At 36.8% G+C, this 17338-nt stretch overlaps 1 protein-coding gene across 1 annotated transcript; it reads left to right on the forward strand.

Annotated features, from left to right (window-relative positions):
* Positions 1 to 1731: 1731 nt before the first annotated feature.
* On the forward strand, positions 1732 to 16865 carry LOC136676879 (tetraspanin-15-like). Its single transcript, XM_066654150.1, has 8 exons — positions 1732 to 2014; positions 5733 to 5918; positions 6671 to 6745; positions 7661 to 7756; positions 8470 to 8589; positions 11144 to 11194; positions 12358 to 12474; positions 14183 to 16865. The coding sequence occupies exons 1-8, from the start codon at positions 1907 to 1909 to the stop codon at positions 14516 to 14518; spliced, it is 1089 nt and encodes a 362-aa protein (XP_066510247.1). The 5' UTR covers positions 1732 to 1906; the 3' UTR covers positions 14519 to 16865.
* The last annotated feature ends 473 nt before the right edge of the window (positions 16866 to 17338 follow it).

Genomic DNA, 17338 nt, shown 5'->3' on the forward strand with positions numbered 1-17338 from the left:
GTTCTCCCTTATTGTCGGTTGGTGCAGTGGGTGTAGCATAGTGGGTAACAACTTGGGTCCACCACCTATAAAAGTCCTTGGGTATCATAATGTATCACCCAACCCCAACTGTTATATGATTAGAATTATAATTTGCCATAAATAGGAATGTCATTAGTGGTTTGTTGCTTTTGACATTTATTTCTTAATAATCTCACTTATCGTCATATACCTTAGGAGTAAGACTTTCAAGTTATAATTAACCATAGTGTGTTTGTAATGCCCCCATACTTAGGACAGACTGTACTAACCAGCACTATTCACATCAGGACATATTTGCTGAGAACCTTGTTCTCTCCTACAATACTTTTTATTTTAAAAGAGGTTTTCTCTAAATGCAGTAAATCAGCAAATAAGCAAATTAGTGTCTGAGGATTTCCCCTTTGTTTTGCACTGGAGCGACATGGTAGATAAGAGTGGAAGCGATCCCCGAGAATTAGCATCATGCTAATTGCAAAGTGTAGAGGCACATTCGCTGTGTAGGCTGGCTCTTCAATGTCTAAAGCTCTGATTACTCTTTGACCCAGTCAGTAATAGGTTTTGTTCCAAGGCTTTAATTGTACATAATACCAAACCAATCCTAATTTGACCACTGATGCAACAAAGTGCAATTGTTTTTAAATAGTTCACTTATTGCTTTTAGGCCTCATCTGCAGTCTTCCTTCAGCTGGAGGCTAAAGACATGAATCTGACCTACTTTCTAGTGATATTTGACAGTCACGTTCAGACAGGGACTTCTGGTCTTTGTTTAGTTTAAGCACATTTAACTTGTTAAAGAAATAGTGCAGTGAATTTGGCCCCCAATGTAGACTGTCTAATAGAACTGCCAAGTATGAATATGGGTACCCCTTTAAAATAACTACATATATAAAGTTTATAAATGGTATAAAATTCTGTTTATTACATGGTTATTAATTAGGCTCTAAGCACCTTAACAGTCATTAATAATTATTTGTAACACTGAGATACCATTTGAAATAGAAATGAGATTCCGTCATTCACATTCACTATGGTTAGGAGTGCAGGACACCCACAAAAGTGGAAAAAAATAAATAAATTAATAAAATAAGTAAATAAAAAAAAACACAAAAATATGTAGGCCCCCATATAATAACTTTTAATACTTTTTTACCATATTTAACACGGTGAAATAGCTGACATTTTACTGTACTTTAAAGATGCAAAGAAATGTAAGATTCACACAGACATTCATTCATTCGTTTTCTGTAACCGCTTATTCAGTTCAAGATCACGGTGGGTCTGGAGCCTACCCGGAATCACAGGGTGCAAGGCGGGAACACACACTGGAGAGGGCACCAGTCCTTCACAGGGTGAGACACACACTCACACCTATGGAGTCACCAATCCACCTACCAATGTGTGTTTTTGTACCATGGGAGGAAACCGGAGCACCCGGAGGTAACTTATGCGGACATGGGGAGATCACACCAATCTCCTCAAAGACAGTCACCGGGAGCGGGACTTGAACACAAAACCTCCAGGTCTTCTTAAAACATATAAGACATTCTTCAGAAACACTCATTAACAGACAGTTGCTTTTATACCAAGCATTAAAGCTTGTTGGCTCATTGCATGAAATTAATCTAACAACAGGTACTGGCCCTTTAACGTGGAAAGTCGTGTACTGGCCCTTTAAGAGTTTTCCCCGGATAGCCGCATGTAGTTGTTATTGTTAGCAGGTAAAGTTTCAATTCATTCGTGCTGCCGACGCCTTTCTACAAAGATTACTGACAGATATAAAGACATAAACCCTTCAAGAATGTGTCCTGGATGCTTCCGAAGTCTTATTTTATTTTGTGTTTAAAGGATAAGCTAAGGATAACCTCGATTCTATGGTTTTTACTGGATGGGAAACAGCAGTAAAAACATGCCTTCGTACGAGGAATGGAAGAAGACTTTACCCTTTTATTACTTCGTTAAATTCACCCTCAACGTTTATTCCATGTTGTTTTCGGTGAGTAAACAGAAGCAGAAATGTTTGTTATCTGTTTTTTAAATAAAACAAATTAGCCTCGGATTCCACCCGCTCCCAAACAGAGCAGGCGACTGGGAGCCTAGAGACAGTAAATAAAGATATATTCTAAAAGACGTAAGGCTTTATTTTTATACTAAGCCTGTCGTATTGTCTGTTACACATCCTATCTTGAAGATTTTGGTCTAAACTATGAATTATGGGCGTTAAAAATGGATCTGAGACCATTTTATAGAGACAAAGCACTTTTGTTATTGCCGCTCCTCTCAGACTCAGAATGGGGCCAATGTCAATTACCCGGATGTATCTCAAGACTCTGGAATTGAAAAGACTCGGAATTCCCATTAATAATAGTCTTGTTATTTATTCAAATGTATAGGTTACAGCCCAAAGTGATTTAGTGTGAATTTTACATACACAGAGGAAAAATGAACTGAAAGAATGAAAAACTTACCCACATTTAAATTAAAATCACAAAAGCACAAAACGATGTTGCATTTATGGGGTCATTTTTGACTTTTTATTTAGTACTGAGTGAAGTAATAAAATTATGACAATTAAAATAACCCTAAATATAATAAAGAGGAATAATACAAAATAAATAATGCTGCTTTCAAGACAACATAAACTGCATTTGAACAGTTGATTTAACCAAAAAAATGATGATGTCATGCCATATAGAGTGTGTAAGTATAATTAATAATAATACCAGTTATAATATTGATGTATAAGTAATAGTAAATAGAACCACCATAATTAGAAATCCATTTAAAGTGATATTATGAAGGGAATATACACATATTAAATTCTCGTTTCTTGTTCTCATAACAAAGCATTTTGTAAAAATATGATAAATATTGCTGTTCTGATGTATATATTCTTGTCTTGTTAAATCAAATCACATTATTCAGAATAAGTTGTCAGGGTCCTTTACTGCCAGAATGGAATGTAAACATTTTTAATTGCTTATAAGTTACTCGAAAATAGCTTGTGAATCTTTAAACTAATGGGTTTGGTTCATGATATACAGTTTTTGTGAAACTACTTTGTTATATTATTAAAATATGAATGAATATATTAAAAATACGGTAATTACCATTGCTATGTTGTAAAAATGCTAATTTACATTTTACAGCAGGTCTACAGTTGTTCCTGTGTATAGGTTTCTGGTTTAAAGGCATTAAAACCTCCACATGATTTATGGTGTAGATCCAGGGACATTTTCAAAGTTTACAAACTTCAGGAATATTCATTGAGGTTAGATTATTATTTTTTATTATTGTGGGCTAGCTGGATTATTTGTTTAATAAAGACAGCAGAGTTTTTCTTTTATCCACATAGACAAGTATAGGCCAATATGATGGGATGCTCTAAAGCGGCCACTTGAGTGGTCACCATACTCAGTGGTGCAGTTAAAACTTCATTCATTACTTTTGGAGATGGGTTAGTGTGGTGCTTGTGATCCAGAACTAATCATCTTCCATCAGCACTTGCCCCTTAGTATTTACATTGTTGAATGCCATTAGATATTAGACAGCAATATCCCAAAAACCATTGGAAAGCCTTTCCAACAAGAGATTAGAAGCAAATGTCCAAATATTTTTGGTGATATTTTCAAACCATTTCATTAAATAACATAATTTGACCAGAGAGGGTGGCCCTGTGGCGCAGCAGGTAGTGTTGCAGTCATAAAACTCCAGGGACCTGGAGGTTGTGGGTTCAAGTACCGCCCCAGTGACTGTCTGTGAGGAGCTTGGTGTATTCTCCCTGTGTCGGCATGGGTTTCCTCCCACGATCCAAAAACACACATTGGAAGGTGGATTGGTGGCTGAAAATGTCCGTGGGTGTGAATGTGTGAGTGTGTGTTGCCCTGTGAAGGACTGGTGCCCCCTTCAGAGTGTGCTCCCGTCCTGTGCCCAGTGATTCCAGATGGACTCCGGACCCACTGCAACCCTGAACAGAATAAGTGGTTACAGACAAGGAATGAATTAATAATTTAATTTGGCCAGGTCTATTCAGACTTTTCCTTGTGACTGCATGTGTTGATTTATTTTCATGTGCAATGTGTTCCTCTTCCACAGACTGGCTGACCACAAATGTTATTACCCTGCAATAAAAAACACTGGGATTTTGAGTTTCTCTGTTCCATAATGTGGCATGATTACAGACCTTGCAGTAAAGGTACTGACCGGCGGGCAGAACTTTCCAAAGCTGATGATGCCAGCAGAAAAGCCTCCTGTGCTTGTTGGTGTTGTCTGATCCATTTAAATCCCCCTGTCCCCTTTTAACCCCGTTAACCTTACTTTAAGTTTCATTTTCTACTACTGACTTTTACTGAGTCTGCTTTGAGGCAGTCTGTATTTAAAAACATGAGCATGAATGTAAAAAAATTATAGGATCTCCCAAATTGCACAGTGTTCTAAGTTTTGTTTGTATCATGGGGCGAAGTGTGGTTTGGACCAAAGTGATGCCTGAGTCAACCAAGGTTGGGCGTGTAAGAGAGCATAATTTGCCTCATTTTCTCTGGATTGAAAGAAAAGCCCCCTCTACCTATCGTAAGCATAGCTGTCTATTAGTTGGCATAACTGATTTAGGCAGTTAGTGGCCTAGTATAAGCATGTTGAGGTGTCCATAAGTGTAGTGTTAGTAGAAGATCGTTTCACATATAAAAAGGCATCATGTACTCCTCACTCTCCCAGGCTGGTGTTATGTGTGATTGGGGAAGTCCTAGCTAATATGGCCTACTGGCAAGGAATAAACTGAGGGGTTAAACAAAACTAAATTAAAAGCAAAATTAAGATGATTGATAGAGGAAATTTAATGTATGAAGAAGTTGATTAGCAGCAGACAATTGCTTTGCATTACTCAGCCATGGAGGGCTGAGTGGTAAATTAAGGAATAAGTGGCTTAAATGAGCTCGATTTGTGGCACCGTGTTACTCTGTTCCAGCCGCTAATAGAAGCCAACCTTGCTGCCTCAACCTCATTTGTTATTAATGCAAGTGCCCATTTGTTCCTTTTAACCATTCACTCTGTGTTTTCCCAAAAGATTCGAGATAACAGGGCAGCTCTTAGGTTTTTTTTAAATGTGGATCTTAGAGTACCCCTTTCATTGAAACCATAAAATGATCTATGTTGAATAAAAAAAATAAAATAATAATAATATATATATATATATATATATTTCATATAATTTATGCCCAGGAAACTGTCATAAGAACAGACCTCTGTTTAATATGCATTAAGAATTCAAAGGTCTTTGAATATATATGATTAGGTTGTTTGTAAACAGTTTATTAAGCCTGCTCCTTTAAATGGGATTACAGACCTCTTTACAAACGAACATGAAGTAATACAAAGTAGCCAAAGCAGAAATTATCATCTGCTTGCATTTTAAAAACCAATCATACAGTTCCACTCCAGTTATGTTCTGTCTGCAATAGTTCAAAGAAGCTGTGGCTAAGTTCACATGTCTCAGGGTTAGCATGTGCTAATCTTCACCTTTCCTAGCTTGGCAGCATCATGTGATTGTGGGAGAAGTTGGGTTAAAAAAAAGGAATTCAATGCCATGGATGACTGTCAGGTCCATAGTGTGCAAATGTTTATTGATATATTTCATGTGACATGTCTTTTTTCAGTTTTGCTTTTGTTTTGGAATATTCACTGTCTTTCTGGTTTTTGTCCCTGTTTTGTTCCTTTAGTTCCTGGGCCTTTGTGTGCTCTGTATAGGACTGTACGCCGAGATTGAAAGGCAGAAAAACCGAACGTTAGAGGGTGTGTTTCTGGCCCCTGCCGTAGTGCTAATTCTGCTGGGCTTAGTAATGTTCACTGTGTCCGTGGTGGGGATGGTGGGCTCCCTCAGAGACAACAAGACCCTCCTGCACATGGTGAGAGAAAAGGACCATCACTTCAAAATTCACAGCTTTGTTTCTGTGACATGTACCAAACAGATTACATTCAGGAAAGTACGCATCCATCACATATGTACCAGAAACAAGTAAACTAATTACTGTCTGACCCTGGTCATACGGCTTCAAAAATCCAACCCCTTTACCTCAGATGCATTCAGTTAATAATGATGATAATGATGGACGCTCCCTATTTTCTGGGACCACATTAGTTTTAGGTTGGATAGTTTTAATTGATAGCATAAAATACCTTCACTGATCAGCCATGCGATTATTACCACCTGTTTGTCCCTACACTCACTGTCCATTCTCTCTGCTCCACTGGCCATAAATTAACGCTTTGTAATTCTATAATTACAGACTGTAGTCTAGATGTTGCTCTGAATATATTATTTGCCACTTTCACCCTGTTCTCCAAAGTGCTTTGCTCTACAAGTTTTTTTTTATTGTTTTGTTTTGTTTTTTGTTTGTTTGTTGTTGTTTTTTTTTTTAAATTAGCAGCAGTTAAAATATAAGCAGTGAAGCTTCAAGTGTCTCAGAGTGAGTTTGTGTTAAAATTCACCATTGGTAGCATTGTTTGAAGTCTATACTAACAGGTGCAATTAGCAATGATCATGCTGGGTAAATAAATCAAATATAATTAATCAGAATGTTCTACACTAATATTGAGGTCATTCTGAATATGTTTCTTGTGGCCTGTACTAACTGAACGTTGTGGTTTTTTTTTACAGTTTCTGTGTGTGCTGTGTGTTCTGCTTGCACTCCAGGCTTTGGGACTAATTATCGCTCTCCTCTTTGAGAAGACGGTAAGAGGTTTCACGTTCATACAGGGCTGTTCCAAATAACTTTACAAGCTTTGTGTAGTCTTGCGTGGTTCTGCATGAGTATTAAAATATTTGTTTTAGCAGTGTCAGAAGTTAATTTATTAAAAATGCTGTAATGCAAAAATATAAAGGGTTTGTTTCTTTTTGTTTTGTTTTTTTTCCTCCCTTGTTATTGTTTTTTTATTTAATAAATTTGTCTTTGTCTATTAAGACATATTTGCAATTTGTCCCTGTGGGCCATCCATAGCTTTAGGCCAGTGGTATTTATTAGGTGAACTCCAGTCTGGGTCCAGATTATGAAATATTAATTAACTTATTCATATTTCGTTTGACCTCTCTGGACCTTAAGTTCTGTTGAAGCATGGAATATTGATCTCTAAGGGTCATATTTGTGGACTCCGGTTAGACTCTAGGCTAATGGTACACATATACTTGCATTTCTTTCTTGTCATAGTAATTCTACCACATTGCATGACTCTCTGGTTCTGTGTTTTCATGGAAAAGACGTAAATATGGCGTGTACCCACAATCAGAACCAAACAAGGTGTGGTTGTCTCTCACTTTGTAATGCACTTTGTAGGACCTTTATATAACAGGTGTAGAAGTCTCATGACAAGTGCAGTGCAGTATAGGGGGAGCAGGGAGAGGTTGGGGATGAATAAAATGATTTGTCTGATTAAATATGTAACTCTGAAAATAATCAGGAGTCTGCAAGTTTGTCCTTTATAATTCAGGTGGGCGTTAACAAAAGATGAAGCTTCTGAATAGTAAATTATTAAATGAGTGCCAACTTAGCAAACAAACTTGCAAATATTTGGATGAACCAGGCCAGTCCTATATTTATAGCTTACAAATTTGTTTGTGTGATCTTCCATCATTATCTGCTTTGCTTTCCAGACATCTGAGTTGTTCCAGAAAAACATCCGTGAAGGAATCAAGCACTATTACGATGATTTGGACTTCAAGAACATTCTGGACTACGTGCAGCAGAAGGTTTGAAGCTTCACTGCTTGAGTTAAATCTTGTTATTTCCACATTCCTTAACAGCTATGTGTAATATGTGCCTCTGAAAGTACCGAACTAAAAGGTACTTATTACGCCTGACTGGTTGTGCGCCAGGAAATTCTTGAAGTCAAAAGTCCCGCTACCATGAATTTAGTTTATCTTATTATATATCAAGTGAAGACCTGAGACTGACAGGTGAGATCATAATCCATGGAGTAGTACACATGCAGTGGGGGGTAGATAAGGAAGAAAAACCCTAGAGTGACAGCTTTGACTGCTTCCTCTTGTCAGGTGCTTTGTCTTGGCACCGAGCAGAAACCTCTGATTCTCAAGCTTCTAAGACAGGGTCTTTTAATCAAGTCATGAATTCCTAGTGTGTGTGTGTGTGTGTGTGCGTGTGTGTGTGTGTGTGTGTGTGTGTGTGTGTGCGTGTGTGTGCGTGTGTGTGTGTGCGTGCGTGTGTGCGTGTGTCTCGCTCGCTCTCTGTCTCTCTCTCTCAGACAAGGGACTGATTTTATCTAGAGTCCCCTGGGTAAAAGGGTTATTCAGCTGCTTCCATCTCTGTTTCTCATTTCTCTCTCTCTCTCTCTCTCTCTCTCTCTCTCTCTCTCTCTCTATTAAAATAAATAAATAAATTATATATATATATATATATATATATATATATATATATATATATTTTTTTTTTTTCTCTTTCTCAGTTCTCCTGCTGCGGAGGTGATGATTATAAAGACTGGGAGGTGAATCAGTATCACTTTTGTAATGGCACTGGGCCGCTGGCCTGTGGAGTTCCCTACACCTGCTGCATCCTCAGCAAAGAGGTGAGTCACACACAGATATACACACACGGGATGTCTACCAGAATTGTCTGCACATTGCCACAAAAGCTGCAAAATCAGCACAGTTAGGATTTTTATTAATTTATTTATTTTTATGCAGTGCCAGAAAATCCCAACACAACACCATCTACTGAGGTTGCAGCTGTTTAGCCCACCCATTACGAGTCATAAGAGGTGTTTCGGCCTACATGATTTTAATGTCTATGCCCATACACATGTCATAACTGGGACTGTAGAATACAGTGTTTTTGCTCTCTGACTATGCAGCTGTCAAAGGTTAGATTGTAGCCCTCATGTTCAAATACTGCTTTTTAATTGACAGTTAAATCACTTCAACACATTGGGCAGACTGCACATTCTTCAGTCTTGACAGAGAATTGTATAAATGAGAAGGAAAGTGACAAAAGCAACATTAAAGTGGCTTTGTGTTATAAAACGTAAAATACATTTACTATCAATTCTTTTTCATTATAAATGATATTTAATTATATGCCCTAGTTAAACTCAAAAAACAAACATCATACTCTCTCTCTTCCTCTGTGTGTTGTATGGAAGTGATTGTCACTGATGGCACATCATTAGTTTATTAACTGAACAGATTAAATTAGCTGCACTTTCCTCATAACAAAGTCTCTCTCACTCTCTTTAACCTCACTCTCCTTCATTTTCTTTCCTCTCTTTCTCTTTCTTTCTCTTACTTTCTCTTTATATCCTATTTTCTAATACACCTCTCTTTCTTCACCATTTCTTTCTTCCTCTCTTAGGCCTTGTTTGAATGGGTTGTGTTTTACTTATAGAAATGTAGTAATACAATTATGACTGCAGTATCTTAGTGAGTTTTTTTTTTTATTTCTTCCAAATAGACCATTTCAGTCATTTTTTCCAGAGTGTGGATTCCTACTTCAGGAAAGATCCCAGAGCATGTTATATTCTGTGAAAAGAGCAGTAAAAAAGAACTGCAGTTTATATAACTACAGGCGAAATAACATGTGGGTGAATATTCCACACTATCCCATCGTGAAGGCGCAGGTTGTCTCAAGAATGGAGACATGCAGGAGGAATCATATGAGCTGGTACAAGTACATGGCTAACCTTTTGAAAGATTGGCGTGTAAATCAGAATGGTTATGTCACCATTTGTTCAAACTCTTTTAGACAGTGAAATTTTCCCCAGAATGATATGAGACACAAGGTTTCAGCTGGAGTCCAGTTTTGCATTTTTTCCACTGGCTGCTGCCATGTTTTCTTCTTGGAAGGAGCGGAAATTACATATTACTTGTGTGTTTTAGTGCAATGGCAATTCCTAAATCTAGTTGCCACTCTCATGTCTGTTATTTACACTAAGATTTTATCCAATGTGAATCCATCATAAACATTTATATCTAATCCTGTCCAAATAGGGCTATACTCTTCTCTCTTCTCCACCTCTTTTATTTTTCTCTTGTTTTTCTTTCCTTCACTGCCCTTTTCTCTTTCTTTCTTCTTTCTCTTTTCTGTCTCCCTCCTCTGCCTCTCACATTTATTTCTTAATTTCTCTTTCCCCTGATCTCTCTCCATTTTTTTTATTTTCATTTCTCTCTCCGTTTTCATTTTCTCTCACCCTCTAAGAATCTCACTCAGGTTAATTGGAGGTTGACTGAGTGCTAGAACAGAATGAAACAATTAGAGAGCAAAAAAATGGATGACACATTTCATAAATGGAATCTCTCTCTCTCTCTCTCTCTCTCTCTCTCTCTCTCTCTCTCCTCTTTCTCATTCCCTTTAAACTCAATGTCCTTGTAGCCTATATGTGAGAAGTGTTCTGGTAATGGAGGCTTTTAATGCCAGGTGATATGGTCTGAGAATTATGCATAGTTTATAATTGGAATTGCTTTATATCCAGTGTATGGGCAGAAGTGTTCGGCCTGCTTAGCCAACATTTCTTCTGAAGAGTGTTAACAGGAATCTGTTCCCAATTTGCAGTAATTACAGCATGTACCTTTCAGGGTAGGCAGTATCCTCTTTTATTGCATTGTCACTGAATGACTGAGAGATGTTTGTTGTATCAGTGCTTACTGCTCAAAGAAACAGTTTGTAAAAATTTGTTTTAGATGCTTACAACTTTTGCACAGTAGTCTATATTGTCTATAAATTACACATGTCCAAAAACAAATGATAGCATTTTGGCAATAATAATCTATGGAACAGCCACACAAGCCGCACATCAAATGTTGGCTGGAAGTGTAAAAGGCAAAGCATTTAGCATTAATTTGAGTAGTAGTTCACTAAGGTGAAAGATATCTCACTCAGTGACAGGGGGATTTCCTTAAAGGTCATTAAAGTTGTTTCCTAATGCTGAATAAATAATACCTTATTGTTTTCAACAAATAAAGTTTGAATTTGAATTTTCCCTGGGGATCAATAAAGTATCTATCTACCTATCTATCTATCTATCTATCTATCTATCTATCTAAATTATTTTTGCACAGGTATTTTTGCAGAATAATATATATCTGTAATTTTAATCAAGGATTGTGATATTTGTGTTTTCCTTCTAGGTTGGAGAAGTCGTGAACACTCTCTGCGGCTACAAAACTCTCACCAAGCAGGTCAGTCACCATTGCCATTATTAATGCTGCATATTCACTGTGTTCAAATGTTTTTGTTTTGTATTTTTTAAATTTGGTCATTCAATGCTTCGTAGCCTAAAATAAAGGGTATTCATTGGTATTTTATTCCTCTTTACTGCAGTAACAATTTCAGCTCTTCTAGAAAATCTCCAGACTAGATGTTAGAACTCATGTTGTGGTAACATTCAGCCATGAGAATATTAGTTCTGGATCACAAATGCCACTCCAGCCAGTCCCCATCAGGCCAGTTCCGGAGTCCAATAAAGTTTGGTGGGCTTTATACCCCTCTGGCCCATGCTTGGCATTCAACATGGGGATATTAGGCTCATCTGCTTTATTGTGGAGATTATACAAACTGTGTGTGGACAGTCGGCACACCTTAAATTAGGCAAATTCAGTAGTCTATAATTTAGATGACTTGCTTTTAGAATAGAAAGCTTATAGTTGAGTGCCTGATTTGAGGTTAAAAGGAAAAAAAACTTCACTACACTGCTAATTATGAAATACATCTGTTTTTATTCAAGTATGGTAGATGTTCAAGTATGGTAGATCAGCTTGTTTTGACTGATTTTATAATGGTGAGAAGGTTGATGAGTCTTTTGTTTTCTGTTTACCTGCTGCATCTGTTCTTCATTGCCTTTTTTATTTTTGGCCTTAAATTTGGAGTAGGATTGTTTTCGGAGTGTTTGTTGTGTTTTTGTGACGTTTGTTGTGTTTTTGTGAAACGATCTGGCAGTTTAGAAATAGAAGGTGTGTCTTTATATTCAGGGCCATTTTTTGTGGAAACTGGATTTTGAATGATTATTTATTCAGTGAGAGGAAAGGTGAGAGAAATTGTGACATTATTACCCCTGCCACCTCAATTGTGCCATTATGTGGGCCCTATCTGGGCCACTGTGATTGCTGTGTCCTTTTGCTGAATCTCTGCTCTCTACCTGCAGCCCATCTGTTTCTGCCCTTTAAAGGGACCATATTGTGCAACTTTTTTTTTTTGATGTGTGTGAATGTGTGCACTGTCCATATTAGGGTTCCAACTAATTATGATATTCACCTATCGATATAGGTTAATAAATGTTAACCTTATAAAATAAAAAAGCATCATATCATTAAACTAATTTTAAAATAATATTTTATCTCCATAGCGTGAAGATCTGAATGACATCATCCATGTGCGAGGCTGCATTCATGCAGTGAATCTGTGGATGGGCGACAACATAGGTGCCACCATTGGAATCTGTTGTGCTGTAGGGCTACCTCAGGTACACCATGCCCTCATTTTTCTTTTTCTACTCTTCTTGCTGTTTCTTTCATCCACTTTTCTAGCATTTCTCACAGGACGAACACAACACTGTCACACAGATTACAGCCTGATAATTTGTTAGTAATTGTAAATTGTATAGATTTAAATTATGGAACAAAGATGTTAATTATTTAATATAATTATTTATTTATGAATGTGTTTTCAGTCCTGTACATTCATTCATTCATTCATTATCTGTAACCACTTATCCAGTACAGGGTCGCGGTGGGTCCAGAACTTACATGGAATCACTGGGCACAAGGCGGGAACACACCCTGGAGGGGGCCAAGTCCTGTACAAAAACCGTTTTTTTTTTTGCATCAGACCAGAATTATAGAAGTGGATAACACTCTTAAATAGATGCACTTTCATTCCCATTGGGAAACTTTGTTTTAGAGAGTGCCTTCACATCGGCCTTTGGATTTGGACACTTTAGAAGGAGTGACATTTATTAGAAATGGTCACTCTCTCCTCTAAAGCAGGAGGGATGAGTCTAGATCTCCAGCGCATTATTACTCTGGCCAATATTGCCACCGCACTAAAAACCTCTTCCAGGAAATGCATTTGTGCTGACCTTTACCGACACACCACGCTCTTTCTCTGTGCAAATTTTTTTTCCTACTGTTTTTTTTTACTGTGGCTCACACATTTGCTTCCGTACACACACAATTTTTCATTTTGATTAGACTACCCTTCATTAGTACTTTCTTGGCTTGAAAAATGAGCTCCAGAAATTGAGCATCTGTAAGCGTCCAGGTGCATGGTCCCTGAGAAAGAATGCAGTTTTCCGTTCTGTTCATTTATCCTTCTGTCTCTTTGTCTTTGTCTTAGAGGTTGCATTTATTAGATGAAGGATATATCCACTACTTGGTACCATAAGCAGCCATGCAAAAGTTGGTGACAGGTTGCCTGAATTTAATAATAAATTACAGTAACAAAACTATAATTATAAAAATTATTGTAAACAAGCCAGAAGGGGGTCCAGAATGTAGTTTAAAAAAAAACTTTGAATGAGGTTAACCTAGTTAAACTCATTAAAATAGAAATATAATATAGAGAATTTTGAGATCAAATCAAATGTATTTATATAGCACTTTTATCACAAAGCAGCTTTAAAGAATTGGTATTACAATACCAGATTACAAAGATCAGAAAGGTTTTCCAGAAGCAAATTGAGAAGGCACTGCAGATTATCTGAGGATATATTTTAAAATGCTAAATATTTAGAAAGTTTATTGCACAAAATCCATGCTAATAAGTATGTTTCTGAGTAGTACTGCTCTTTGTTGGCCTTTGATACAACATAGATACACTGTCTTCTCTTTCAGTACGATGCCTCACTCATTCAGCACAGTTCTTACTAATACTGTTCTCTCACAAATCATAATTGCCATTTACTTCACTATGGAGTGTCATAGCGTTAGTTGCAGATTGATGATAGCCATCATACCATAGTCCCACTGCTCCAGAGTCCATGGCTCAGAAGCTTTATACTCCATATATAGCATTGGGCATGTGCATAGACTCATGTTCAGTGATTTTCTGAGGAGCTAATATGTGTTTTTTGTGTGCAATATTAGTGCATTTCTTACTTGACTGACAGTGTTTAGGCTAAGGGGAACTGTGCAGTACTGCCTCTTTTTGACCGTGTCATTCTTGTCCTTCAGCTGCTGGGTATCTTGCTTAGCTGCATGTTCTGGAACTTGCTGGTGGAGATGAGCGAGTCATACGATATGGTGGACTTCAAGATCCTGAAGAAGTCTGGCTTGGTTTACAGTGATCTGGACCTGGCTGGCGCTGGCTGGTGCATGTGTTTGCCCCGAGAAGGAGGATACCTGCCCATTCCTGTAACAGAACCAGAGCAGGAACCAGAACTGGAGCAGGAACCAGACTCTGAGCCTTTAGACATGGATGAGGCTCAGTCCAAACCATCCCTCACTGAGTTTGAACCTCCAGACCAAGAACCCAAGGTGGGGATGGACGTAGTGGACAATCGACTGTAGGTCCAAAGTGCACCCAGTGTTTTTATTCTTTTTATTTATAGTTTTTAGGTTTGTAAAGGAGCAACCTTCCACTAATTGCACTGTTTTTAATCTTGCACTATGTCTTGGGTTCATAAACTTTCACAATATGTTATCAGTCAGACAGTCCGTGTTTTGTTACTAAGGACAATGTGTGCAAAGGTTTCAGTCTCGCTGGCCAGATTACATAAATTACACCTGATGTTCTCAAAGTGAATTGTCCTTCTACAGGAAAAACTTATTAATGTATGAAGTATACTGCATACCATCTGCACATTTTAATTCACAATTACTAATTTGTCTAGTTTAGCTTTAAAATGGAAAGATATTGAATAGGTGTGTGGGTGTGTGCATATTTGCACTGCAATAATCTGAAAAGTTCCAAAGCACAACCGATATTTTCAAATATTCTCCCACCCATTTCCAGCAGTTTTCACAAGTCCGCATAATCCCCAAAAATTATAAAGTGCAGCTTTAACATGTTGGAAAACACTTTTTTTAATGGTTTATTAAAATGTGCAGAAATGTGTTTTCTGTAGACAATATATTCAATATTATTTTCGTGTGGAAAATCACCAAAACGTGTAATTAGACCAATGGTGTCAAAACCTTTGCACACAACTGTAGATGCATTTTAAAGCTCCAGTTATGAACCTTTTTGCTTTTTTAGACACCATTAGATTTAGACAAAAGTAGATTTTTATGTTTTTTTTTTCATGACGTCATTTTAAAATTATTATTCTGAACTCATTTTGAAGGATTGACGTCAGTAATTGGCAAGGCTGTTTTTTGTTTTGTTCTATAACTTTACAGTTTAATATTCAGTGTTTTTACAAACAAAAAAAAGAGATGTTGGGATTTGTTGGGTTTGGCTATTTATGTTGTCTTATAAACTGTGATTTATTTGATGGAAAGGGAATACTTTGATGATTGGCAACCAATCTTTTTGTTATTTTTTCTTGTAGACATTTTTAAATAGGTGATGCAGAGCAAATGTTCAGGGAAATTTTGTTTATCTGTAGTTTAGTGTCATGCTATTTACATTAATAAAGGTGTATATAGATATGCATAGATATTAAGGATGCATGGAAATATTGGGAGTTGCATAAAATATGTAAAAACAGAAAAACCCCAAAACTCCATTGTTCACAACAATGAACAGTTTGTTGTCATAAGTCATACAGACAGATATAGTTCATTTAAAAGGTCATTGATATTTTTATGTAGATTATATCTGTTCAGTAATTTTCTAATTATATTTGACATATATCAGTTTCTACAGTACCTCATTCATGAAATTAATTATCAGTGAATCAGAATTTTAGGTCTAATGCAAGGTGGTGCAGATTATTTTAACTGTTTAAAATATATATAATTACTTTTATTTACACATTTAATACATTGTTTTGGCAAGGCTTCTTTCTTTTCTTATTGTTGAAAAATTCAACAATTGCATCACTTCTGTCTATTTCCCTGCAAATATTTTGCAGCACAACAAGCAACAAAGAACTTTTAGGCAAGGTATTTTTGTTGGTTGGGGCAGTGGAGACACTGGTTTACACTGGTGGCTTAAAAATAGTAATAATGAGTAGTTGTACCACTAGGCATTTTCAAATAAATTATCAAATTTATTTCATTTTTTCCAGTATTCATATAAATAATTGATTATTATTATACAAATTTCCATTATATCGGAATTTCATGGAAAGTTAGGTCAGTTGTCATGCTTTACCCATATTTTCTATTTGCATCCCTAATAGATGTGCATAGCCTTGGTTAATCATTAGCCGTCTTGCATTTCTGTCTTGAAAACCGTTATATTTGGGAACGTTAATGGAAATATAATAGACAAGCTTAGACTTAAAGAAAAAGGGATGGGCATAATTTCATGCTGCTGCTGTTGTTTACAATCATGAGTATGAACTGATAAACAAATCATAAAGAAAATTGTTGCCTTATTTGCGATAGAACTTTTGTCTGCAATACCTCTGGCTATTGGGCAAATGGCCTTGCCTCTTTGCAGGTAATTTTTGGATGATGTTTATTGAAATGAAGTCAGTTTTGATGTTGCATTCAGAGCAACCTTAAATGTAATCTACAGTAGACTAATGAGTCATTGTGTGCTAACAACTGTAACATAAACTGCATGTTTCTTTTTGAGGGATAAATATGTAAAGAACAGGAATAAAAGGGTTGTTATTCACTTTAAAATGGTGCTTTTAACAGCTGTACTTAATGGTCAAACACTACCTTAACACAAAATGGAGCTCTTCCACAGCTCTCAAGATGCTCTGGCCTATTTTTCAATAATAATTCACTACAGTCTTTTCCAATTAAATGGACTTCAATTAATTCATTCCTGTGTGACTGTTTATTTGTTGCATGTTGTAAAGAAATTTTACTTTAATGAGAAATCCACAGGACACAGTTCCCACCTCCAAAGTTCAGTACCAGTTGGTTTTATTTTCTGCTTCTCTTTCGAAACATTCAGTGACATGCCCTGAGTCAAGCTCTTTCAGTCTCTTCCAGATAAGGTTTAACAGCTCATTTGGTGGTTTAAAAAAGATGCTTGCACTTAATAATGTTTGTAGTCTGAGAGTGTTTTCAGTTCCTACCTCTGGTGGGAGTTTACTGTTTTTTAACCAACCTAAAAAGCAAATGCTGGGGCAGTTTTCTGAATGTAATTGGCTGTACAAAGGCATAATGGATGGCATTTCATTTATACCCCACTCAGCGTGATGTGGTATTCAGAGCAGCATTAAGCAATAAGATCGCATTTCGCCACCAGAATAAGGGACCACT

The sequence above is a fragment of the Hoplias malabaricus genome, chromosome X2 (genome assembly GCF_029633855.1).
Source record: "Hoplias malabaricus isolate fHopMal1 chromosome X2, fHopMal1.hap1, whole genome shotgun sequence".
Taxonomy (NCBI): Eukaryota; Metazoa; Chordata; class Actinopteri; order Characiformes; family Erythrinidae; genus Hoplias; species Hoplias malabaricus.